The following is a 25,816-nucleotide window of genomic DNA, read 5'->3' as shown; positions in this document are numbered from 1 at the left end:
CACCATAGCCTTGACCTTGTTTATGGTTTCCACCAAAGGTAGATCTGGCTGCGGGAGCTAATGGATGATGTCGCCAAGTTTGTCGATGGCCGTACAGACGTTTTGCTAGGGCGTCTCGAAGACGTCATGCCCGTCAACTTGGGTTTGGAGCAGATCACGCTGCATCCTCCGAGATTGGAGTCGTAGCTCGACATGCGATTGTGTCACACGTTGTTCCTTGTCCTCTCGCTCCTGGCGTTCTTTTTCCTCCTTGAGTCGGCGGACTTCTGCCAGTCGGGCCTTCTCCTCTTCTTGCCGCCTAGCCTCGGAAGAAGGTGACACTAGCTTGCTCGCGGCGAAGACCTCTCGGGGCTGCACGAAGCTTCCGGTGCTCCTACGAGTCTCGAAACTGTCGACCGAAGGAGAGTCAGCACCACCTCGAGATTGGTCTCGACCTCCATCGAAGATGTGCCTTGACTTGCTTGTCGGTCGGTCGACTTGGGGGAGGGCATCTTAGTGTCGTGCGACCTAGATTGGATCTGGGTCTGACCTGGTGCCTTCTCGTCGGGCTCGAACCGACAAACTTCTTCGTCGGAGTAGGAGCTTGAGTCGGTGTACAACAGTGCATCGAACTAGTCGGTTTGAAGCCTGATGTCACCGAACTTGAAGGTCGAGCCCGACGGGAACTTGCACTTCGTGATGTCCGAGTTGAAGTCCATCGAACTTCGCTGAAAAGAACCTTAGATCAAAAGAAAAAATAGCGCACCCCCTACCTGGCGCGCCAACTGTCGATGATTGATGTCGGCAATAAACTTATAGGGTGGCTATTAGGCTCAGAACTCGATGGTTAAGATGAAGAGAGGAGACGATTTACCTAGGTTCAGACTCCCAACGTGGCGAGATAATACCTTACTCCTGCTTAGCGATCGTGTTGTCTAGATGATTCTCGGTGCCCTCAAAGGGAGCGCCTGTACCCCTTTATATAGTGGGGATAGGGCTGCAGATATAATAGAGTTCTAGTCCAACAAGTCTAAGATCTATCCTAATTCGGTTACGACTCAGGTCCGGCGTATACTGCATGTAAACCGGTAACTACCAAACTCCTAGCCAATACCATACAGATATATTCTCCTTCCTATTCAGTACCCTATCCTATTGACCGTACGTATTCTTGTAGCCTACGGATACCCCCGGTATAGGTATCCTACATTTAGATTATCTTTCCGAATCCAAAACTCATCTTATTGGCTAATAATGTGTGGTTTTCCGTGCATCAAAAACTAATGTCTTAAAATTATTTTGTCCCAAAATATAATCATTTACAAGATATAAATTTTATATCACACTGTAGATATTTTTTTACTAATTTCTATGATTTTAACCATTGCAATTATTATAGAGTCAATCATACGTCTTAAAGATAGAATCATTTCAATTATTTGAGAGCCAACCAAAATTGAAAAATTGAGCAAAGTGACTTAAAAAACTTTCATTATCTTCTTAATTGATACTTCCTCCTTTTCATAATGTAAGATGTTTGATTTTTTTCTTGTAATGTTTGATCATTTGTCTTATTGAAAAAATTATAAAAATATCATTTATTTTTCTTGTGACTTACTTTATTATCAAAAGAACTTTAAGCACAATTTGTCATTTTTTATATTTGTATTAAATTTTTGAGTAAGACAAATGGTCAAACGTTACAACTAAAAAAGTGAAACATCCTACATTATATAAAACGGAGGCAGCAAAAAATAACATAAAAATATTATATTTTATAATAGAGTTAGTCCTTGCAATTATCCTCGTTTAATGGTGTAGGTGATAACAAGTTGCATCAAGTAGTATAAAACCGTCGTGGACGTGGCTCACCATCCAGCCGCTCATCTCGGCTCCCTACACCGACGCGACACCTCACGACGACCACCGCATCTTCTTCCGCTGCCCCGCGCGACCTCTCCCTATCCACCCATGGCCGCCTCCCACTACGCCCTCCTCCACCTCCCCAACCCTCTCCATTCCCGCCACCTCTTCTTCTCCTCTCCCACCCCCCGCTGCCGCCTCTTCCTCGCCCCCTCCTCCGCCGCCCGTCCCCGCCGCGCCAGCGCGGGCCCACTCGTGTTCGAGACGGAGGAGGAGAGGCCTGGCTCTGGGTGGTCCTCTGCCACCGCGGATACCCCGCAGTCCGACTACGACGACGAGGAGGAGCAAGGGTGGGCGGGCGGAAATTCCGCGGGGCGCGGGGAGAGCCACGAGGAGGATGGCGGCGGGTGGAGGCCGCGGCGGTCGCGGCCGCGCGAGCTCTTCGTCTGCAACCTGCCCCGCCGCTGCGACGTCGACGACCTCTACGAGCTCTTCAGGCCCTACGGCACCGTCCTCTCCGTCGAGGTATATCATCCATTCCAATTTCCAAGCCTGCCCTCGTTTACTTGATCATTACTGCAATTCCAACGCTTCGTGATACGAGGATACTGCTAGTATATGCTACTGCTAAGGATCTCAGACCGGCTCAATCCGCATTTTCACTGCACCACTGATCAAATTCAATGGAGTTGTCCGCTAGTGAATTGGAAGCTACTGATTTAAACAAGGACTTAGTGATCAAATTCAATGGATTGTAGATGCAAAAATGCAAACTGTTTGTCTATGTTTCCCATTCCTATAATCTCTTCGCATAGCAGGCTCTTGCATCGATGGTAAATATGTGAATATTTAGCATCAAACCTTTAGATGATTAATTCAAGCTAAGGATGACACTAGATGCCACTGTTTGATTTGATGAATGATCCACTTAGATACCATGTTTAAATTCTGCATTTCATATACATTTCATATCATGATGTCAGAACATGCTTCAGATTTAAATTTTAGAGGTGCACTGTTATGTTAATGTCTGATGATAACCTGCAGATTTCCCGCGACCCTGAGACTGGACTTAGCCGAGGATGTGGTTTTGTCACAATGCGTTCTCTCCCAGAAGCTCGGACAGCCATGAACGCTCTTGATGGATTTGTGAGTCACACAAGAAACCTGCGGTTTCCAGTTCTCACATTGTATTTATCTGTAACTGATTACAGGTGACCTCAAATTTCTTGTAGGACCTGGATGGGCGTGAATTGCTTGTAAAATTATCATCTGATGTTGTGTCTAAAAGGAGAAATATCAACATGTCTCATACACCACCTGTGAAGGATCACATCTTTGAGAGCCCACACAAGATCTACATTGGCAACATTGCGTGGTCTGTTCAGCCACAAGAATTGCGAGAGTATTTCTCTCAGTGCGGAACCGTTGTCAGTACAAGGCTGCTGACAGATCGCAAAGGAGGGAGAGGCCGAGTTTATGGATTCCTCTCATTTGCTTCAGCTGAAGAAGTTGAAGCTGCATTGAAGCTTGACAATACGGTATAATGCCTCTCATGTTCTGCCATTTTCCCTTGGTTATTCAAGTCACTCCAATAGCTTGACGGTACAATAAAAACCATAAATTTCTCCCTGGATTTCTTCTCCCAAGAAATTTCATATTTGGATTTGCTTCAGAATCTGCTACTGGGGTAATTGTGTTAGAAAATCTTGAGGATTATGGGTGAACAATTGTATTGCTAAGCTTCTGCTTGAGTAGAACCTTACCAGTTAGCAGTAGCTTATGAAGCCTAAGCCAGCCTGGTTCACATTTTCTGCATATTATTTTTCTTATCCTGTAATTCTCAACTCTCAATCGTCATGTCTAACCTTTTTCTCTCACTCGGCCAGAGGAACATCATTTCTAACTCTGATTATTGCTTCTGCAACAGCATTTTCATGGACGAAATATCCTTGTTAGGGAAGCTCACGAAGATCGCCAGGCACCCTGAGCCGTCGAGGATTGCATTTTTGTCTGGCTTGTTTGCTGATTGAGTCCATCCTTCAGGCACAATGCTGCACACAAACTAACACGTTCTTATGTATGTATTGAGTATTTTAGGGACTTGAGCACAACGTGTACTTGCAATTTTTCTATCGATCGCCAGATATTTGTTCTACATGACTTGCTAGCCTGAGAAAATGCTTAAGAGCGATTCTTAGCTCCTTTTTGTTCTACCAAGCTTCTGCGTGCAGTCACTTCAGCTGTTGCATTATGAAAACTAATTTGAACAGAAGAGGCATTACAAATTTCAGTCTGGAGGAATTTCTCGGAGGAATTTCTCGTGTGAAACTGCTCCTGTTACTTAATTGCTTGCGCACTCCCGTAATATGCTGATCCGTGGGATTCTGAACTGATAATCATTCTACTGATGAACATAATAGCGCACATCAATACATCAATCTGAGTTATTCTTGACCATCTGATAATGCGCTTCAAATCGGCCAAAAACTTATATGCACAATGACAAGCAACCCATGTCTCCAATCTTCGTCAGTTTATTAACAACAGTCGTAGACCATTCATGTCGTGCATCATTGAGATGAATGATAGGCAGAATGATAGTTTTTGCTATATTGCGCCTAAAATTTAGAACAATTGTGCAGTATTTCGATGATTTAAAGAATTTCATCAAACCTGATGCTGGAAACAAGGTCATGCTCACCTAAAACACACAGGGCACACTGCAGCAGGACGATTAAGAGTACAGAATAATTATAACAAACAAAATCTCGATGCACATTAATAGAAGTTTAGCGTTCAGAATAGCGAATGCATAAGGGTTTTATGGCATTCTCCAGACAACGGGAATTTAGCAGCTCCCGCTAGTCTCCAGACTCATAATGCGCTACATAAATCCATTCCTAGAACAAGCTAAGCTTGAAGCTGCAAGGAGCAAACCCGAAGCAGAGCTCTATAGCCTCTAGGCCACCAGAGTGCTGGCTGTGGTTGACTCACTGCAGAGAACCAGAAAGTTTGTCAGGCAAATATAAAAATTACACTGTGACAGAATCAGAATTGTTAATATAACAAAACAAACAAGATTATTCAGCATTATCACCTACTGTCATGTATATACGAACCATACTGCCAATACGAACAAATAGAAGGTACGTACATATATACTGACCAAGCTAAAAAAAAATATAAATCCAAGACAATGACAGGCTTAAGAAAACAAGCTATCCTATCACAATACAGCCAAAGGAAGGGAAGCTACAAGGAAGCACTTTTAAATAAAGATATTCTGATCTTCACTAAATTTTGTATTAGAGTAAATTTCAGAGAACCCCATATTTTATGGTCAAAGTTACAGAAAACCCAAAGTATTATGTCACATAACCACAGGTTTTGTGGTCAAAGGGGTTCATAAAACTCCACCTGTCAACCTTATTCAAATCTCATGTAAATTTAGCATCTCTAAAACAATAGTGTTCAAAATACAGAAAAAATAATGCAAACATCGGTATTAAGAAATTAATGACTAAAGTGTCATAGGACTTCTATAAAATGAAATGTTTCAAGTAAATGTATACTTAGCATGCATAGGGGTTGGGTTTTGTGAAACGTTAGGGCCATAATACCCGGTTATACATGACACTAGTCATAAACATGTGGTTTTCTACAACTTTGACCGAAAACATGGGGTTTTCTAAAATATACTCTTTGTATTATGGTCTAGAGTACCCAAAAATAACAGTAATAACCAAATCACTGAATTGCACAGAACAGCATGTTGAACCAAACTAACCCACGCTACTAGAATTTCTATGTTACTAACAATTAGCAGTGAGACTTACTATTTCCAGGTGGGTGGGAGCTTCTTGGTGCGCTTGTAGTAGCGAGCGAGGCGGTGGATCCTGCTCTCAACAAGAATGAGCCTAAACTTGGAGTCCTTGTCCTTCCTGTTCCTCTCCAAATGCTTCCTAATAGCCACAGCCTTCTTGATTAGGAAGTACAGATCCTCAGGTATCTCCGGCGCAAGCCCTACACGCCATCACACACAGACAAATCCGCACATTAACACACACAAAACATTGCGCGATGGTAGCCAGAATTCGGGGAATTCTAATTCTCACCATGGGCCTTGAGGATGCGGAGGATCTTGCTGCCAGTGACGCTCTTGACGAGGGGGATACCGTGCTGGTCACGGAGCACCACGCCGATCTGCGACGGCATCTGACCCTTCTTCGCGGCCTTCATGATCATCTCCTCCACCTAGAATTCAACCAAGCCAACACCGTCAGAATCGGAAGCCAACAAATAGAATCGAGGACACGAGCGACAGCGAACAAGGGAGAAATCACCCACATCGGAGGCGGCGGTCTTGAGCCAGCTGGGTGGAGTCCTCTTGTACGGCAGCGCCGACGACGAGATACCCTTCCTGCACCACCACCACACCGTCGCGGAGCAGCCGCCGCCGCCGCAGCCATTAGACCACCGAGAGGAAAAACCACTAGGGAGGAGCAACTACACAAGGGGAGAGAGGGCTTACCCGCGGCTGTGCATACGCCCCATGGTGGCAGCCGGGCGTTTGGCGACGGAGACGGCGGCGGCGGCGGGAGTAGTGCGCGGGTGGCGGCGCGGGAGAGAAGAGGTATGGCTAGGGTTTGGGGTTGCTACTTATTGGTGTGTATTTCTAAATAAGTCCTCTAAAAGTAGTACATTTTTACATTTAAATGCCATTGTTTGTGTACCAATTTTTGCTGAAAGCAGCTTCCATACGAGCACAAATCAAACGGAGCACAATAAAGATCGAACATATTAGCATACAATAAAAATCTGAGTCAAACTTTGTCATTTAGAAAAAAAATATTACTTTCGCCTCATAAATACAACATGTTTGACCGTCTATCTTATTTTAAAAATTATGATTATTATTTTTATTATTATTAAATGATAAAAATATGAATAGCAATTTATGCATGACTATTTTTTAAAAGTTTTTTTATAAAATTTTTAAATAAGACAAACGGTCATACATTTGTTACGAAAATCATAAATACATTTAAATTAGCACAGAGGTAGTAAATATTACGGATGGAGGGGTGATTGTTTGGTTTTTCTTGCAAATGAAAAATAATTTATAAAGAAAACTTTTATATATGTATTCTTAGAGATCTAAGAGCCAATGATGTAAAATAAGCTTTGGTGAAAACTCTAAATTTAATATTGAAAATTTAAATTTTGACTTATAAGTATAAGCATAAGAAAAGAGATATCGAATGGACGCATCTAAATTAACCCCTAGCTCATGTGAATGCGGGGAAGGATGTGACGCATCCTATTGAAGAGGGATTTGTTACGTAGGTTCATCAATGTAAGCATAGCAGCGAAGTTTCGTTCATAATCTGTGGTATTTGTCTTATCAGGACTGGGTAATCAAGATGGTGATCACTAATAGCAAGTAAGAAAGATGTAAACAATTTAAACGTGAGATAGAAAAAATATTATTGTACAGAGTCATGGATCTTAATTCTACAGATGGTCATATGGGCATGTCCCAACCAACACACCGGTCGCATCATGCTAGCCCACCGGCTACAGCAAACACCCAGGCCTGACCAGGACCCCACCGGTGGACGTTACGCAGCTGTTGCCGTCAAAACCCCACCGGTGGACGTTACGCAGCTGTTGCCGTCAAAGATATGGTTGTTGACGTGTCACATACGAAGGTCTGGGAGTCACTTCTTATAACGTTCCAATGTAGGATCTAAATTCTTGGAGAAACCAGGCATGTCAGTTAGTTTGATCCTATAACTCACAAGATAAAGACAGAAAAACTGTTAAACCCAAGGACTCCATCGGCTGGATAGCCGATATTGCTTTACGACCCTAGCCGAGACGTTAAACTAATCGGCTCTACAGTAATTTCATGTCGTAACATAAGATATACCTTATCGGCTGATTTAAGAGTAGGATAACCACTAAATAGTTCAAATAACTAATTTCTCATGAAAGATCAGACTTAACCGAGACAGTTTCAAGATTAATTAGTCGATTGGACTGATTTAATACTTATCGCACGTGCATATAGCAACCGATAGGGTACTAAATAAATTAAATATGATAAAACTGGATTACTAGACTAATTATCGGTATAAAACAATAGAAAACAAACAATAGAAAACAACCACATGCATGCTCATGTTAAATCTAGAAGATTGGACCAAACCAAGGCACTTTAGATTTAAACTTAAGTAAACATGAAATCAAGATAACATTGTAGCATACCGAGGATTAACTATTAAACCAGCATAACTTATCAACACATCTATTAAACTTAGTAAATCAGACGAGATTCTAAAGACAGATCGAACCAAATTGTCGTAGATCAGACCAAACCAAGACAGTATGCATTCTAGCACAATATAGCCATAGAAAACATGCAGATTTGTAAGCTTAACAAACAAGCCGATGAACTACTAAAGATAATGCTGGCTAGAACTCTAGTGATAAGATCATGCAAACCCTTCATCTAATCTATAAATACGAATCTAACTAACTAGATTGATCGGACTGAAATGAGGCAGAATCGAGTTAACAAAGCTCATATCGATAGATCAAACAATGCGCTCGTACAACCTTGATCGAGAACCTATCACTACCAAGACTAGATCAAAGTAATAACAAGACTTAGATAAATCGTCGAGCATCTAGATAAGAGATCAAACTAAATCAAGACAGTCATATCTAGCAAATCGACGAGTTGACAATTACGAACTATATTGCGAAGCTGACAAACTCGAGCCAAGAGCTCGCTCTTGTCGAAAGTTTGGTGATGCGCCGAAGATGTATTGATCATAAGATTGTTGATGTCCTTTACAAACTGTGTGGTGGTATATTTATACCCAAAAACTAACTAAACCCGATATGGATCTATTATCTATTACCTAACTTATTGCACATGAACTCTAATTAGAGATATTACCTAAAACAAACTATAATGTTTAGATATAAAAGCTTTACACGGACTCTATCTACTTCCAAATCTATCTGCATGCTTCTCGGGCTCAATCGAACTCCTTTTCCAATCCGACTCAAAATCTATCGGTTGCCTCCAAGTCGTTTCCTACTTTTCTTTAGTCCGATCACCCTTTTTCTTGTCCGATTCGGTTACTTTTACTGATTTTTTCCTCCAACGGTTATTTGCAAATTTTGGTGTTAATAGTAGCGTGAGCGCGAAGGCGGCAGCTACGCGAGGGCACGTGATGGGCGTGGAGCTCGCCGTCACGTGAGGGTTGGGAGGCGGCGCGAGGAGCCGAGGTGAGGCCCGGTAACGGGAATGTGAGGGTGTGGAGGCAGCTGCGTGGGGCTCTGAGGCAGGAGCAAGTAGAGCTGAGGTGATGGGCGACGACGTCGGATGTCAGTTGAAGATGGGATAAATTAGGGTTACCTAGCGTTAGAGCTTATATATGATGATCTAGCAAATGCACTATTGGGCTTCAAAAACAGAAATTTTAGTGTGCTTATACATTTCGGTGCTACGGTGTCATGTCCAGAAATTTACACCAATTTTCGAACAATAGCATGTATTTTTCCGAGTACACACTATGACAAATTAGTACATAGTTCCATGACTTAAAAATAAATAAAAACAATTATCTATCAAAATGGAGCAGAAAAAGAAAACAAACTAAACCATCTAATCTTCAGCTTCAGTTATGGATGATGGCTCTACACCACAGGCAATCTCGATGGCGGGCTAAACCTCACTTCAACCTTGGGAACAACCTTCTGACTAAAACTCTGGCACTTACTCTGGTGGGGGAAAAATTAAGCAAGGCAGAATACAAACCATCGTACTCAACAAGTAATACCCAAGAGAAGAGAATAATGAGTGCAATAGGATATCAAGGATAGACTGAGGTTAAATTGCATAAAGCTACAGTATTGTCACAACCGGAGTTTAATCCTAAGCCTAAATTCGTAAAAGAAATTTGTAAATAATAATTGGCTTAAGTAACTTAGGAAAATCCCTCTAAAGGAATTAATTTAACAAGATTTAAACTCAAATTGCAGAATATAAAATTTTGCTCTAAAAACTGATTTAAAATTCGGCAAAACTGGACCCTTTTCTTTTTCCTCCTTTTTCCCACCTTTTCCCTCCTGTTTTCTTTCCTTTTCTTTTCTTTTTTTCCGAATTGGGCCGTAGCCCAATTCTTCCTTCCTTTTTCCTTTTTCTTTTTCTCCCCCTCCCTCTCCCAGGCCGGCCCACCCGAGCCAGCCCAGCTCCTCCGTCTCTCCTTCCCGCCGCGCGGCCGAGCCGGCCCGACTCTCATCCCTCCGCCTGGGCCACCAGCCACCTCGGCCCAGCTGCCCCGCTCCGCTGGCCCAGCGCACACGTGCCTCCGCCGAATCCGCATCGCCTCCCCCGCGCCCGCCGAGCCCGAATCCACCTCGTCGCCGAGCGGGACTCTATCGGCCGCCGCAACCGCCGCCGCCGAATCCGCCTCGTCGCAGACTCAGTCTCACCAACCGCCGCCCCGCCCTAGTCGGCGCCAACCCCTATAAAGCCTCGGTTTCCCCACGCCGCCGCCACCTTTTCGCAGCCACCACCGCGCCCAAGTTCGCCGTCGTCGACCGATCTCGCCCTCTGTCACCCCACGTCCCACCTCATCGCCGACTCGCCCGACCCGCTCCCACCGCCGGTAAGCCACCGCCTTCCCCGGTCCCCCTCTCTTTTCCTCTCCGCGTGTTGCCACAAAGGCCGCCGCCACACGCGTATGTGCTCCGGTCGTCGCCGTTGCCCCTCCGCCTGCCGTCATCATTGCCTCGCCGTCGCCGACGCGGCCCCACCGTCGCTAGGGTGCATCCGCCCTCCACGTCGCGCTATCGCCCGCCGGTCGCCGTCCCCTTCCCAAGCCGACCGACCGACGTCCTCCCCTTCGCCTCGACGCCGAGCGCCCGCCGGTCGGCCGCCCCTCGCTGGTCCGCGTCGCCTGCCGGTCGCCGCCCTCCACCGCCCGTTCGCCGCTGGCGCCGCCTCTCCTCTCTCGGCCAAGGCCAACCCCTTCTCCTCCTCTGTTTTGGGCCGCTGACGAGCGGGCCCCACTCGTCAGCCTGCCGCCACCCCCTTCCTCTCTCCTTCCCCGGGCCCACGGGTCATTCCCTCTATCTCATCCCCTGTCACCGATAGGTGGACCCCACCTGTCGGTGCCGCTCCCTCTCTCCTCCACTGACGTCATCGCCCCATTAATTGCGCAATAATTGATTTAGGACATTTATGTTTAGTAAAAAACCCAGAAAAAAATCTAAAATTCATAACTAATTCATCCGATGTTCGTTTAAGTCCATTCAAATTTCATTAAATTCATAAAATTGTCAAGAATCCATTGAAAATAATTTCTTTTACTGTTTCAGTAGAGTTTGTGCATGTTTTATTTATTTTGTGCTTTGTTGCTTTGATTCGAACCCGCCGAAGCGCCGGTTTATTTCGAGATCGTCGCCGAAGTTCCCTAGGGACCAGAGCAAGGCAAGTGGCACTCATCTTTGATCATATTGAACCTATTATTGCAAATTCCCCACTTTATTTATTGAAATATGCATTGTTTTTATTAAAGTATTTATTGTACCTTGGGGTCTTTCGCACGAGAAGGGTCTTCACATATTTTTGGCTCTTTACCGTCCCATTCCAATCCTGGTACTTGTTCGATACATGTCCCAACTGATGCCACAAATTGCACCTCTGGTTCTGCCACTTTAATCTCCATTTCGACATCTGGCACTGCATTCTCCATGGACACCTCCAGCACTTCAATCTCCGGTGGTACTCCTAGCATTGGATTTTCCTTATGCATCTCGGGTTCCTCCGCCTTATCAGTCACCTTTGTCGGCGGAGGACTTGGAGGTTTTCCCAACCCCGGTTTTGGCACCACAGGTTTTTGCCTGGCGTCGGTGCCCAATCCAAAGCATATGTCTTTCTTGTGCTAGAGAATTACAACATCGACCGCATCCCCAAGTACAGATACACCATCTGATGTAGGGAAGTCAATGTCATAGGACTCAAACCCTTCGTGGACCACTTGCGGCTGCACTTTGGCATACGCATCGGGTATGCCCTCTTCATTATATGTTCTCCCAAGGATAGCAATGGCTGTAGCGGCCTGAAGAGTTTTCCCGGAGCGTCCAATCGAAACGTGCAATCTGCAGGGTGTATTCTCCTTGAGGTCATTGAAGGGGTAATCTGGCTCGGGTTCTTTGGTTTTGGGGGGAGGCAAACGCATGTGCTTCACACAGAAATCCATCATTTGTCTTTCAAAATCCGCAACCCCTTCGTCTCTAACTTTATCCTTGTTCGCTTCACGCTTCTTGTAGGGGTCATGTTTAAACCCTTCCTTCCAACTCATCTTTGACGACACACATCGAACTGTCCCCCCATGCTCAAGAGTACCCAATGCCGTACTTAGCACATCTTTCTCCCTCTTAGGCTTGAAAGATCCTTTTCTTCTGTGAACTGGATAAATTCTTTATTTTATCGGCAACGCCCTACAGCTCCAGATCTTCAAACGATACTTTGCCTTCATCCGTTATCTTCGGAATTCTAGCTCTTACCCAGTTCCTTGCTCTCTCTGTCCATTCCTCCATTGGTACCGGAAGCCCCGCCTTCCTCATTTCCTCCTCCTCTTTTGTCCACTGCTCCACCTTTGGTGCATATCCCGCAGAGCCTAAGCGATGAGGAAATTTGTTCTTCTCGGCTAACTCTGAAAACCTTTGGCTCTTTTCCATTTCTTCCGGGGAGTTCTTGAACTTCACAAAGTCGTCCCACTGATTTGGGGTTATGTTCGCATACGTCACAAATGGTGTACGTCCCGTTTTCACAAATTTATTGTTCAAGGTGTTTTTCCAACAAAGCCAAGACTTGTCCATTGTTTGCAGTGCACAATTCCTCACTGCTGCCTCTAATCCTTCTGGGAACTGGAAAATTTTCTTCAACTCTTTCCATAAGGCTTCCTTCTCCCCATTCGATACATGATCCCAGTCTTTCACCGTGGGGGGATCTTTTCCCGTACTACTATGCCACACTGTGAACTGAATTTCGCATGTGCAGTCTTAGGGGCGAGCGGCTCTCCTTTTGGCGAAACATGTGTAACAACATGGAACCCTTCATCCTTTTTATCCACGCTTCTCTCACCCTTCCTCTTCTTTGCCTTTGCTGATTGTTCGCTTTTCTTTGAGCCGGTTGTGTCAGTTGGGACCTCATCGTCTTTCAACGGATCTTTCTTCTTCGGCTTCCGTTTTGATCGTCGTGGCGCCGTTTCCTACGAGAAGGTATACATGAAGGTTTCGAATTAGCTCGGGGTAATTTTTATCACGGTAATCAGTTTACATATTAAGTTCACTTACCCCTTCTTCACCGTCACCCTTTCTCCTTCTCTTAGGGCTTGGACAAGGATCGCTTGGTGAGGAGTACTCGTCGTCAGCTACGTTGCTGCCGGAACTATCTTCCGGTGGGACGATTGGTTCCGGAGCAACCACAATAGCAAAGGACGGCTCTTCCACCCCTAAACCCTTATCTTCGGTTGCTTTAGTATTATCGGCCATCTTTTCAAACTTCTAACACAAAAAAAAATTGTATATTAATTTTGCTAAATACAAATTTAATAAATTATTACAAACTATAATTAGTACATACCAATTTGCTACATGAATTAAAACAAACACATTTGATTAATTATTACAAACTATAATTAGTACATACTAATTTGCAAGAGGAATTAATACAAACAAATTTGATAAATTATTACAAACTATAATTAGTACATACTGATTTGCTACAGGAATTAATACAAACAAATTTGATAAATATTACAAACTATAATTAGTACATACTAATTTGCAACTTCTTTTCCGGAAGCTTATCTCGAGAGAACTCCAAGGTTAAGTGTGCTTGGTCTGGAGCAATCTTAGGATGGGTGACCGACCGGGAAGTCATTTCACGGGTGCGCATGAGTGAGGACAAAGTGCGCAGAAAAGACATGTGTTGGTTGTGTGAGGGAAGTCTTGATGTCCTAGAGCACAGGCCCGACCTAGGGGGGTTCCTAGGGTTGCGGCGTGATACAAACAAATTTCATAAATTATTACAAAGTATAATTACTACATACCAATTTGCTACATGAATTAATACAAACACATTTGATTAATTATTACAAACTATAATTAGTACATACTAATTTGCAAGAGGAATTAATACAAACAAATTTGATAAAATATTACAAACTATAATTAGTACATACTAATTTGCTACATGAATTAATACAAACACATTTGATTAATTATTACAAACTATAATTAGTACATACTAATTTGCAAGAGGAATTAATACAAATAAATTTGATAATTATTACAAACTATAACTAGTACATACTAATTTGCTACAAGAATTAATACAAACACATTTCATTAATTATTACAAACTATACTCTGATCAGAGGTGTACTACTGTACCCACAAGACACGACTCCACTGCACTTGAACGTGCGCCGACATACCACCATGGTATACCGGAAAGGAGACCGTGATAGGACCCGTCACATAACCCTCCCTATTTAATCGCAGTGCACTTCAGGTTTCGCCCCCTCCTTTACACCAAGTCGGGTAGTCCCCTCTTGTGCCTTGGTAGATCCGGAAGCAGCAGAGGCTTCCGTTACACCACGATTGCCCATCCATACTCCATCACACCTACCCTTGCCTTGGTACGTCAAATAGTTCGAAGCCATGCTTCAAATCCCACCTTACCCATTTTGGCATGTGATTAGCACTAAATTACTTCCAGGGTTTCCCGTGAACCGGTCCTTAATTGCCATGGGTGCGACTCTCAAAACCATGCACCGATAGCCCACCATTATCAATATTTTAGTTGACATTAGCCCGAACCGGGTAATGAATCAGTATTACAGCTATTCAGAACTAAGCATGATTAAACGTGATCCCATGAGCTACTTGTTCTAAGCACGGCTAAGCATTAACCTAGGCCTAACTCTAATCAAGTTACCCCTGGCCCATCATGAATAAAGTTGGATAATTAACGGCATAATAATAAGGATTACCCGAAAAAAATAAATACAGTAAATACTTTAATTAAAACAATGCATATTTGAATAAACAAAGCGGGGAATTTGCAATAATAGGTTCAATATGATCAAAGATGAGTGCCACTTGCCTTGCTCTGGCCCCTGGGGTACTTCGGCGACGATCTCGAAGTAACCGGCTCTGCGGTAGGGTCTGAATCTAAGCGACAAAGCACAAAAAGAAATAAAACAGGCACAAACTCTACTGAAACAGTAAAAGAAAGTATTTTTAACGGATTCTTGACATTTTTATGAATTTAATGAAATTTCAATGGACCTAAACGGAGACTAGATGAATTAGTTATGAATTTTAGAAGTTTTCTGGGTTTTTAAACTAAACAGAAAAGTCCTAAATCAATTATTGCGCAGTTAATGGGGCTACTGACGTCAGCGAGGAGAGAGGGAGGCATGCCGACAGGTGGGCCCCGTAGGCAATGAGAGGGAGGGGTGAGGGGAGGATGACGTGCGGGCCTGAGGGAGAGAGAGAAGGAAGGGGGTGGTGGCCAGTGACTGACTGGTGGGACCCGCCGGTCAGCGTGAGAGGGAGCGAGAGGGGAGAGGCGGCTGGTGACTGGCGGGTGGGTCCCATTCGTCAGCGGCCCCGAACAGAGGAGGGGAGAGCGTAGCCGGGAGAGGAAGACGGCACCGGCGGCGAGCGGGCGGCGACGGCGAGGACCGACACCGCGAGGGCGACGACGGCGACGGCATCGGCCGGCGACTGGGGAGCAACGACGGTGACGACGGCGAGCGACGCAAGGCGAAGGGCAGCGTCGCACTGTCTGCGGCGATGACGATGGCGCCGGGAAGTGGAGGTGGGTGCCGGCAGCGGCGGCACGGTAACCGTGCGGCGACGGCGAGGCGAAGGCGATGGCGACGTCGAGCAGAGAGGCGACGGCGAGCGCTGGCAGCGCACGGCACCCGGCAACGGCGTAGTAGCGAGGAGACCCAGCGACGGCGGAACAAGAGAGGAAGAGAGGAGGGGAGGGCTCACCAGCGGCGACGGAGGACGGCAGCAAGTCAGAACGGGTGATGGCGGACGAAGCGAGGGCGGCGTCGACCCGAGCGCAATCGGCGACACGCGGACGGCGAAAAGGGCGAGGAGGCGGCGAGGGTGCTCGGATGTCCTCCGGCGGTGACGGAAGCCGGCGGAAGGTCAGCGAGGTCAAGGCGGCGGTGGCGACGCGGGTAGGAGGCGACGTCCGACGGTCGACGGCGAGATCGGTCGACGGGGGCGAGGAAGCGGTGGTGCACGGGTGAGGCAAAAAGTGGCAACGGGGCGGAGAGCTGGGTCTTTTATAGGGTGGCGGCGCCGGCTAGGGCGGGGCGGCGGTTGCGGAGGAGACCGAGTCGGCGACGAGCCGGATTCGGCGGCGGCGGTTGCGACGGAGGAGTTGGAGTCGGCGGCAGCAGGGCACGGGCTCGGTCCGGCTGGGCGAGGGAGGCGAGGCGGACTTCGGCGGCTCGCGGGCGCTGGGCCGAGGCGGGGGCGAGCGAGCTGGGCCGGCGGCTGGCGGCCTAGGCGGAGGGAGGAGGGTGCGCGCGGGGGGAGGGGGAAAGGCCGGCTCGGCTGGGCCAGCCTGGAGGGAGAGGTGGGTCGGCGTGGGGAGGAAGAGGAGAAAAATAAAAAAGGAAAAGGAAAAAGAGAGAGGAGGAAAATTGGACTTCGGCCTAATTTGAGAAGGAAGGGAAAAAGAAAGGAAAAAGAAGGGAAAAAGGAAAGCCCAACTTTTGCCGAGTTTTAAATTAATTTGCTTGGCCAAATTTTATACTTCTTCAATTTGCGAACCTCGATTTAATTAAATTAAGTTGTTTTAGAGGGATTTTTCCTGAGTTAATTAAGCCAATTATTATTTACGGATTTCTTTTACGAACTTAGGCTTGGGACAAAACTCCGGGTGTGACAAACCTACCGCCCTTAAACGCAATCTCGACCCCGAGATTCGGAGGTACTGGCGAAGAGGTGCGGATGGGCGGCCTTGAGCTCATCTTCTCTTTCCCATGTCGCTTCTTCTTCTCAGTGGTGACTCCACTGAACTCTGCAGAATCTGATCACACGGTTCCGTGTCTTCCTTTCACTGGTTTCTAGAACCCGTGCTGGTTTCTCCACATAAGTCGGATCTTCCTGTAAATTGATGTGCTCGGAGTTGGTCTGTTCTTCAGGCACACGTAGACATTTCTTGAGCTGCGACACATGGAACACGTCATGGATTCCGGCCATGTTAGCAGGGAGCTCTAACTGATACGCAACTTCTCCCCTGCGTTCCACTATTCGGTATGGTCCCACGAAACATGGTGCCAACTTTCCTTTGGTTTGAAACCGGTGTACTCCTCGCAAAGGTGTGACGCGGAGGTACACATAGTCTCCTGCTTCGAAGGCTAAATCCCTTCGACGATTATCTGCATAACTTTTCTGTCTTGGTTTGGGCTATTTTCAACCTTTCACGGATTATTCTGACTTTTTCTTCCGCCTAACTTAAAACTTCAGTCCCAAAAACTTGACGTTCTCCTGTTTGATCCTAGAAGAGGGGTGTACGACACTTCCTACCATACAACGCTTCAAAAGGTGCATCTGCAAACTGGCTTGATAACTGTTGTTGTATGAGAACTCTGCATACGGCAAATTCTTATCCCAAGTTCCACCAAAGTCGAGAGCGCAAGCTCTGAGCATGTCTTCAAGAATCTGGTTTACCCTTTCTGTCTGACCATCTATCTGCGGATGATAAGCGGTACTAAAATTCAGTCGGGTTCCCAATTCTTCATGTAACTTCTGCCAAAACTTTGAAGTAAATTGACTTCCTCGGTCAGAAACAATCTTTTTAGGTACTCCATGTAGACACATGATCCTAGCCAAGTAAATCTCAGCTAGTCTTTTCCCTGAGTAGGTAGTGTGAACTGGTATGAAATAGGCGACCTTCGTCAATCGATCAACGATTACCGAAATCGAGTCATGACCGGCAGCGGTCCTCGGTAAACCAGTGATGAAATCCATCCTGATTTCTTCCCATTTCCATTCTGGAATCTGAAGAGGCTGCAACAGTCCTGCTGGCCTTTGGTGTTCTGCTTTGACTCGTTGACAATCATCGCACAAGGCAACATATTCTGCAATTTCCCTCTTTATACTAACCCACCAAAACTTTTCTTTGAGGTCTTGATACATCTTGGTACTCCCGGGGTGAATAGAGTACTGGGTTTGATGAGCTTCTTGGAGTATCAACTCCTTTAACTCCTTGTTATCCGGTACACACAACCTGTTTCCCATCCAGATTGTCCCATGTTCATCTTCTGAAAAATCTCGAGCTTTACCAACTCGCATATTTTTCTTTAGTTCAGCTATCTCTGGGTCAATTGCTTGAAATTGGCGAACTTGATCCACCAATGTGGGTTGCGCTTCTAGGGTTGCCACAAAACCCTTTTCGACTATACCCAAATTTAGTCGTTCAAAGTCCTGCTGTAACTGGTCACAAACTTCCGTTGATACCGCAGCATTGCAGTAATTCTTTCGGCTTAAACTATCTGCAACTACATTTGCTTTGCCCAGATGATAATGGATACTTAAATCATAATCCTTGATCAATTCCAACCATCTTCGCTGGCGAAGGTTCAAATCCGGCTGTGTAAAGATATACTTTAAGCTCTTGTGGTCCGTATACACTTCACACTTGTTACCAATTAGGTAGTGTCGCCATATTTTTAGGGCATGCACTACGGCTGCTAGTTCCAAATCATGGGTCGGGTAGTTACCTTCATGTGGTCTCAACTAACGAGAGTTATAAGCAACCACCTTTCCTTCTTGCATCAGCACACATCCAAGCCCTGATCTGGATGCATCACAGTAAATCTGGAAGTCTTTCGTTTGATCTGGCAAAATCAACACGGGTGCTGACACCAATCTTTGCATGAGCACTTCAAAACTCTTGTCGCACTCGATAGACCATCTGAACTTCTCTTCCTTTTTCAACAGTTGTGTCATTGGTTTAGCAATCTTCGAGAAATTCTCAATGAACCGGCGGTAATAGCCCGCAAGTCCTAAGAAACTCCTGATCTGGGAAACCGTCTTAGGCGGGGTCCACTTGATCACTGACTCCACATTATTGGGGTCCACAGCAACTCCTTGAGCATTGATCACATGACCTAAAAACTTCACTTCATGAAGCCAGAAATCACACTTACTGAACTTAGCATACAACTGATGCTCTCTTAGCGTTTTTAGCACTATCCGTAGATGTTGCTCATGTTCTTCTTCTGACTTGGAGTATATAAGAATGTCATCAATGAAGACAACCACAAACTTGTCCAGGTACTCCATGAATACTTTATTCATGAGATTCATGAAAAATGTTGGGGCATTAGTAAGCCCAAACGACATCACGGTACATTCATACAAGCCATAGCGAGTAGTGAATGCCGTCTTGGGAATATCTTCTTCCCGAATTCTCAACTGGTGATACCCTGATCTCAAATCAATCTTGGAGAAAATTTTGGCGGGTGGGTCCCATTCGTCAGTGGCCCCGAACAGAGGAGGGGAGAGCGTAGCCGGGAGAGGAAGACGGCACCGGCGGCGAGCGGGCGGTGACGGCGAGGACCGACGCCGCGAGGACGACGACGACGACGGCATCGACCGACGACTGGGGAGCAACGACGGTGACGACGGCGTGCGACGCAAGGCGACGGGCGGCGTCGCAAGGTCCGGGGCGATGACGATGGCGCCGGGAAGTGGAGGTGGGCGCCGGCACGGTGACCGTGCGGCGACGGCGAGGCGAAGGCGATGGCGACGTCGGGCGGAGATGCAGCGGCGAGCGCCGGCAGCGCATGGCACCCGGCAACGGCGCGGTGGCGAGGAGACCCAGCGACGGCGGAACAAGAGAGGAAGAGAGGAGGGGAGGGCTCACCGGCGGCGATGGAGGACGACAGCAAGTCGGAACGGGTGATGACGGACGAAGCGAGGACGACGTCGACCCGAGCGCGATCGGTGACGCGCGGACGGCGAAGTCGGGCACGACGGCGAAAAGGGCGAGGAGGCGGCGAGGGTGCTCGGACGTCCTCTGGCGGTGATGGAGGCCGGCGAAAGGTCAGCGAGGTCGAGGCAGCGGTGGCGACGCGGGTAGGAGGCGACGTCCGACGGTCGATGGCGAGATCGGTCGACGGCGGTGAGGAAGCGGTGATGCAAGGGTGAGGCAAAAGGTTGTGGTGGGGCGGAGAGCTGGGCGTTTTATAGGGTGGCAGCGTCGGCTAGGGCGGGGCGGCGGTTGCGGAGGAGACCGAGTCGGCGACGAGCCGGATTCGGCGGCGGCGGTTGTGGCGGAGGAGTTGGAGTCGGCGGCACCGTGGCGCGGGCTCGGTCCGGCCGGCCGAGGGAGGCGAGGCGGACTTCGGCGACGCGCGGGCGTTGGGCCGAGGCGGGGGCGAGCGAGCTAGGCCGGCGGCTGGCGGCCCAGGCGGAGGGAGGAGGGTGCGCGCGGGGGGGGGGGGAAGGCCGGCTCGGCTGAGCCGGCCTGGAGGGAGAGGTGGCCCGGCTCGGCTGTGCCGGCCCAGGGAGGAAGAGGGGAAAAGGGAAAAAAGGAAAAGGAAAAAGAGAGAGGAGGAAAATTGGACTTCGGCCCACTTTGAGAAGGAAGGGAAAAAGAAAGGAAAAAGGGGGGAAAAAGGAAAGCCCCACTTTTGCCGAGTTTTAAATTAATTTGCTTGGCCCAATTTTATACTTCTTCAATTTGAGTTTAAATCCAGTTAATCGATTTGTGAACCTCGATTTAATTAAATTAAGTTCTTTTAGAGGGATTTTTCCTGAGTTAATTAAGCCAATTATTATTTACGGATTTCTTTTACGAACTTAGGCTTGGGACAAAACTCCGGGTGTGACACATACCTTCTAGTGAACTTCATATCTACTGATTAAGTAACTCCTAGAATAGATCCCACTACCCATATAATCAAGAAATCTCTCAATTCTAAAGGTAACACCTTGCATTGAACCCAGACCTTTGGAATGACATGTTTTACTTCATTTTCGACCCCACTTTCCACAATCTTCATCTTAGCCTCTCCTACCTTAGTTGTCACCTCCCCCCATTCCATCATTCGCTTCAACTCTGCATCAGAAGGAAAAATAGTGCGGAAGGAGTTGTTTTCATTATCCTCCACATGCCATTTCCATTTACCTGGAATCAATCTCTCTAGCTCAGATATCACATTCTGCACAGTCATCTTTCCAGCTATGACAAATTAAATCTGCCTTGGGCTCATGCTTTATCTTTTGTTGTGATGAGAGAGGGATATGAACAAACCCAAGTCCATCAACTGCATATCCGCACAACACTACCGAAGGTTTTTTAGTTGATCTATAAACAGGGCATCTAACACATGTGTGATCTTCACTTTCACAAATATCACAATAAAATTTAGAATTGCACTCGTGTTGTGTATGACCCTTTGTAAAGCAGCGATAACAATATGGATTTTTCATTGTACCTTTGCCACTTACCCCTAAGGATTCTGGCCTTTCAATTTTTGTTGTCCCGCTTGCCTGGACCCCCTCATTTATTCCTGTCGCAGACCTAAATCCAGCCTGACAAGTCCCCTGACTATCCACTTGACCACCGGAAGTAGGTTGCATCATCTGCACTGGTTGGCCAAACATCATCCCGGTCTTCCCTCCAAAATTACCTTCGCCTTGGCCAAAATTAACACTAGTATTCACTATAGCTCCTTGTGCGCCAAAGCCACTAGATGTCATCCTGCCAAAGTTCTCAGCATTGTGACCAAACAAATGGTCTTGACCAGTGCCCACTGTTGCCATCGACTGTCCAAACTGTCCAAACCCAGTCACACCTTGACCATGGGGTGGGCCAGAATTCTTTCCGAAGCCGATGTTAGACGATGGATTCAGTGATGACCCAAAACTTGGCCTTGCTTGTCCTAGCTGACCAGCACGCCAATGATTTGCCCTACCCCCGAATCCCCGTCCACCTTGTCTACCACGGCCAAAGAGATTCCCACCATAGCCACGGTAGCCGATGCCTCTCGCTCCTCCAATTGCTTGTCTTCCTCCATGGCCAGGGTGGAAGTTATCTTGAGCACCACCCCTAGTGACAAAATTTGGTTGCCCTCCACCTCGCATCTCATGCGGCATAACCTAGAAGCATCTTCTCTCTCCATTGCACGACGTGCTACCGCGGCATACGTCGGCTGAGTACAAGAAACCCTAGCCGCACGCCTCGTAGTTCCTGTTCTAGCAAACAGAGCAAGCAGCCCAGGAATTGGCCAAAAAGGTATATTTGGCCTTTGTTTCTTATCAGGCCCATGAGAATTTTTTATTCAAAATTCGAATCTTATCCAATCCCCGTAAGTCGTGGAAACGGATCGTTATTGTGATCCAAATTCACCGCTGACGATGCCAGAGAGGCCGTCAGAGCGGAAGAGGACACAGGGATACGTTGATTCATTTGAATTGTTGAAGGAAAAGAAACTTGAACCTTTGATTGTGATGCTGCGTTGAATACATCACCGAAAGTACGTGGTGGTGATATCCTGGGAGGTGGAAACGGACCCCTCCATGGAGTCCCACCTTGCCGACGGCGAGTATGGCTAACCAATGAGTCAAGGACTCGCTGTGCTGTCGAACCGGCCGGCCTTTAATCCAGCTGACGAAACTGTAATGTCGTCCTCCACACGAACGAGATCATTCACCAAAAAACCCATCCCCTCAGCCTCTGCAATGAAAACTTCTGTGGATGTTGTCGAAACGGCATCATCTAGAGTCTCATCCTGCAAAACAGAAAAATGGTATCCTGGAGATATTTGTCATCCATGAACGTGGTTCTTTGCCTTCGAGGGGACTGCCACCGCCAGCTCCACTAATCTTGACAAGTTCTCTATAGCAATCTCCTCGCGAGCCCAATGACAAGAAGTCTCCTCTAGTGGTTTGCATGCCGGATCAAGCAACTTCGCCGGCGGCAGCGTCCGCCGGCGAACACGAACTGACGACCCTAGTGTACGATGTTTCATCCTCGATCCAGTAACTGGCAACATATAACATGGAAAAGCAGTTAAACCCAAAATTGCTATTGGCCGGATAGTCGATATCGTTTCAGAACCCTAGCTGATGAACTAGACGATCGGCTCTATAGGAATTTCATGATGGTGGATAATAATTTGTCCGATCAGCTGAATCATAAGTAGGATAATCACCAAATAGCTCAATCAACTAGTTAATCTTAAAAGATCGGACCTAACCAAGACAGTCTTAAGATTAACCAACCGATCAGACCAATTTGGTACTTATCGCACATACAATCAGCAGCCGATAGGAAGCTAAATATGGAATTCAAGGTAGATTGGACTAATATGGCAATTACTAGTACAAAACAATTGCAACCGAACGCATACATACTCACACTAGACCTAGAAGATCAGACCTAACCAAGGTGATTCAAGTGTAAATGTGATCATGCATAAAATCAGTAAAGCATTGCAGTGTACGAGTAATTAGATATTAGACCAGCGCAATCCGTCAATCTATTTACTAATCTTAGCCGATCGGATGAGTGTCTATAGCCAGATCAAATTAAGCGTACATAGATCAGACCTAAGTGAGATAGTATGCAGTTGAGCACGATATAACTATAGGAAATATGAAGATTGATAAGTATAATAAATAAGCTGACGAATTACTTAGGATAATGTTGGCTAGAACTCTAGCGATAAGCCCTCACAAGCACTTGATCCAATCTGACAACACAAACCCAGTCACTAGATTGGTCGGACCAAACCAAGACAGGATCAAGTTGAATAGATTCATGTTGACAGGCTGAATAAAGTAACTTGTGAGGACTTGATCGAGAACCTATCGCTACTCCAAGCTAAAAATAGATCAAAATAGCTACAAGAACTCAGGTAAAGTGTCGACCATCTAGGAAGGAGATCAAACTTAATCGAGACAGTCCTATTTTAGCTGATCGATGGGTTTGGCAAACTTGAACTTACATTGTGAAGCTGACAAACCTCATGCTGAGAGCTCAAGCAGTCGAGAAGGTTGGTGAAGCGCCGAAATTGAAGAGTTGATCTGATTGATGATTTTACAAAGCTACGGGATCACCTATTTGTATACCGGGACGTAACTAACCTAACCGGATAAGGATCCGAATTAACAACTAACCTATTACATTTAGACTCTAATTAGATATAAAATCCTAAACAAACTATAAGATAAAACAAACTAAATTACATGGACTCTGATTAATTTCAAACCTATCTCTAATTTCTCGGGCTCAATCCGTATTGTCTTCAATCTCTCATTCCAGCCAATTTCGTTTCTCCTGTCCAATTTGGTCTTTAATCATGCAATAATTCACAACGGCAATTTGCCAAAATCTAGCGTTAACACATGCCCCCAATTTTGGAATAATTTATTGTTCCAAAATTTCCACTATTTTAACCGATTTCCGCCATCGGCTCATTTGTGTTGCAACTGTCCAGTCTTAATGACCCGTATTGTGCTAATGGCTATTTTCCGCTGGCTTCTTCTATAAGCTTTCCACTTCTTCCTAACTTAGCCACCCTCACTCTTGCTTTCATCTTTACTCCAACCTCCTTGCGATCCCTAATGCGCATCCCTTGTATTCATTGCGCCCAAACCCCCTAGGTTCGAGATCACCAATGCCACCAAGGTCCGCGTCCACCCCGCACAAGAGATTCTGCCGCTCGAGGCTTTGTTGTACCATGGCTTCATCAAGCATTCCTCCGCTGGCCGCCAATGCACCTTACGAGATTCCTGAGGTAATACTCCCCTCCTTCCTCTTCCTTGCGCCACATATCGATTTCCGCTCGCGTATGCTCTGTTTTTCTGCTTTTAACTACCTATGGTTTACTGTTCCTTTCCCGCTTTCTGACTGCTTGCTATCCATTTAGCCCAACTGTCTTCTCATTGTAATACACCTATGACAACCCATTTTTCCCATTTCTCTTCCAGAACCAAAAGTCTCAGATATTCATCCCCTGTCCAAATGACCCTTTTACTTTCTTGGACCAGTAGGAGACTCAGACCCCACTGAGATTATAGGCTCAGAAGCTCTTCGGATCCCGTTTAAGAATGCCTAATTTAACACCTCAGATTGGACCTAGTCCTTTAGATCAGTTCCCACACCCCTATCTAGATTAAGGTACTGGTATGACATCGTTTTTAAGACCAATGAAACCCAATGGGAAAAGATGGACATAAGGCACTACATCGGTGTCACGCCCATAAATTTACACCAATTTCTAAACAATAGCATGTATTGAATCTCGGTCCCGGAATCAGCCCGAGTACACACAATGACAAATTAATATACAGTTCCACGACTTAAAAACAATTAAAAAACAATTATCTATCGAAATGCAGCAGAAAAGGAAAACAAGACTAGAACCATCTAATCTTCAGCTTCAGCTGGCGATGACGGCTCCACACCACAGGCATTCTCGACGGCGGACTGAACCACACTTCAACCCTGGGAACAACCTTTTTCCGACGGAAACTCTAGCACTTGCTCTGGTGCTTCTCTGGTGGGGGAAAAATTAAGCAAGGCTGAGTACAAACCACCATACTCAACAAGTAACACCCAAGAGAGGAGAAATAATGGATGCAATAGGGTAACAAGGATAGGCTAAGGTTAACTTGCATAAAAGTAGCAGTAATTTAGCAAAACAGTAAATAAAATAGACTGAAATGAGTAAAGTAAACATTTAAAATAATCATCCCATGTCCAACGTTACACCACGTTGCAACAGGCCCAAACCACTGCAAACGTTACACCACATTGAGCAGGGTCAAACCAATTCCAAGATTAATTAGGTTATTAAAAGTTCAACTAATCCCAGTGAATCTGTCAGTT

The 25,816-nt window shown here is 46.1% G+C and overlaps 2 protein-coding genes across 2 annotated transcripts; one reads left to right on the top strand and one right to left on the bottom strand.

The window, feature by feature from the left end:
* The first annotated feature begins 1,893 nt into the window (after nucleotides 1-1,893).
* Nucleotides 1,894-4,153, top strand: LOC102712506 (RNA-binding protein CP29B, chloroplastic). Its single transcript, XM_015833557.2, has 4 exons — nucleotides 1,894-2,367; nucleotides 2,890-2,991; nucleotides 3,078-3,383; nucleotides 3,773-4,153. Exons 1-4 carry the CDS (start codon nucleotides 1,951-1,953, stop codon nucleotides 3,830-3,832), a joined length of 885 nt encoding a protein of 294 aa, XP_015689043.2. The 5' UTR covers nucleotides 1,894-1,950; the 3' UTR covers nucleotides 3,833-4,153.
* A 429-nt stretch (nucleotides 4,154-4,582) lies between these two features.
* Nucleotides 4,583-6,485, bottom strand: LOC102712782 (40S ribosomal protein S13-2). Its single transcript, XM_015833292.2, has 5 exons — nucleotides 6,377-6,485; nucleotides 6,193-6,265; nucleotides 5,961-6,099; nucleotides 5,682-5,868; nucleotides 4,583-4,838 (listed from the first exon to the last, which is right to left on the bottom strand). The coding sequence occupies exons 1-5, from the start codon at nucleotides 6,397-6,399 to the stop codon at nucleotides 4,805-4,807; spliced, it is 456 nt and encodes a 151-aa protein (XP_015688778.1). The 5' UTR covers nucleotides 6,400-6,485; the 3' UTR covers nucleotides 4,583-4,804.
* Between the last annotated feature and the right edge of the window lie 19,331 nt (nucleotides 6,486-25,816).

The sequence above is a fragment of the Oryza brachyantha genome, chromosome 2 (genome assembly GCF_000231095.2).
Source record: "Oryza brachyantha chromosome 2, ObraRS2, whole genome shotgun sequence".
Classification (NCBI taxonomy): domain Eukaryota; kingdom Viridiplantae; phylum Streptophyta; class Magnoliopsida; order Poales; family Poaceae; genus Oryza; species Oryza brachyantha.
This window is presented reverse-complemented; position numbering and strand designations above follow the sequence as displayed.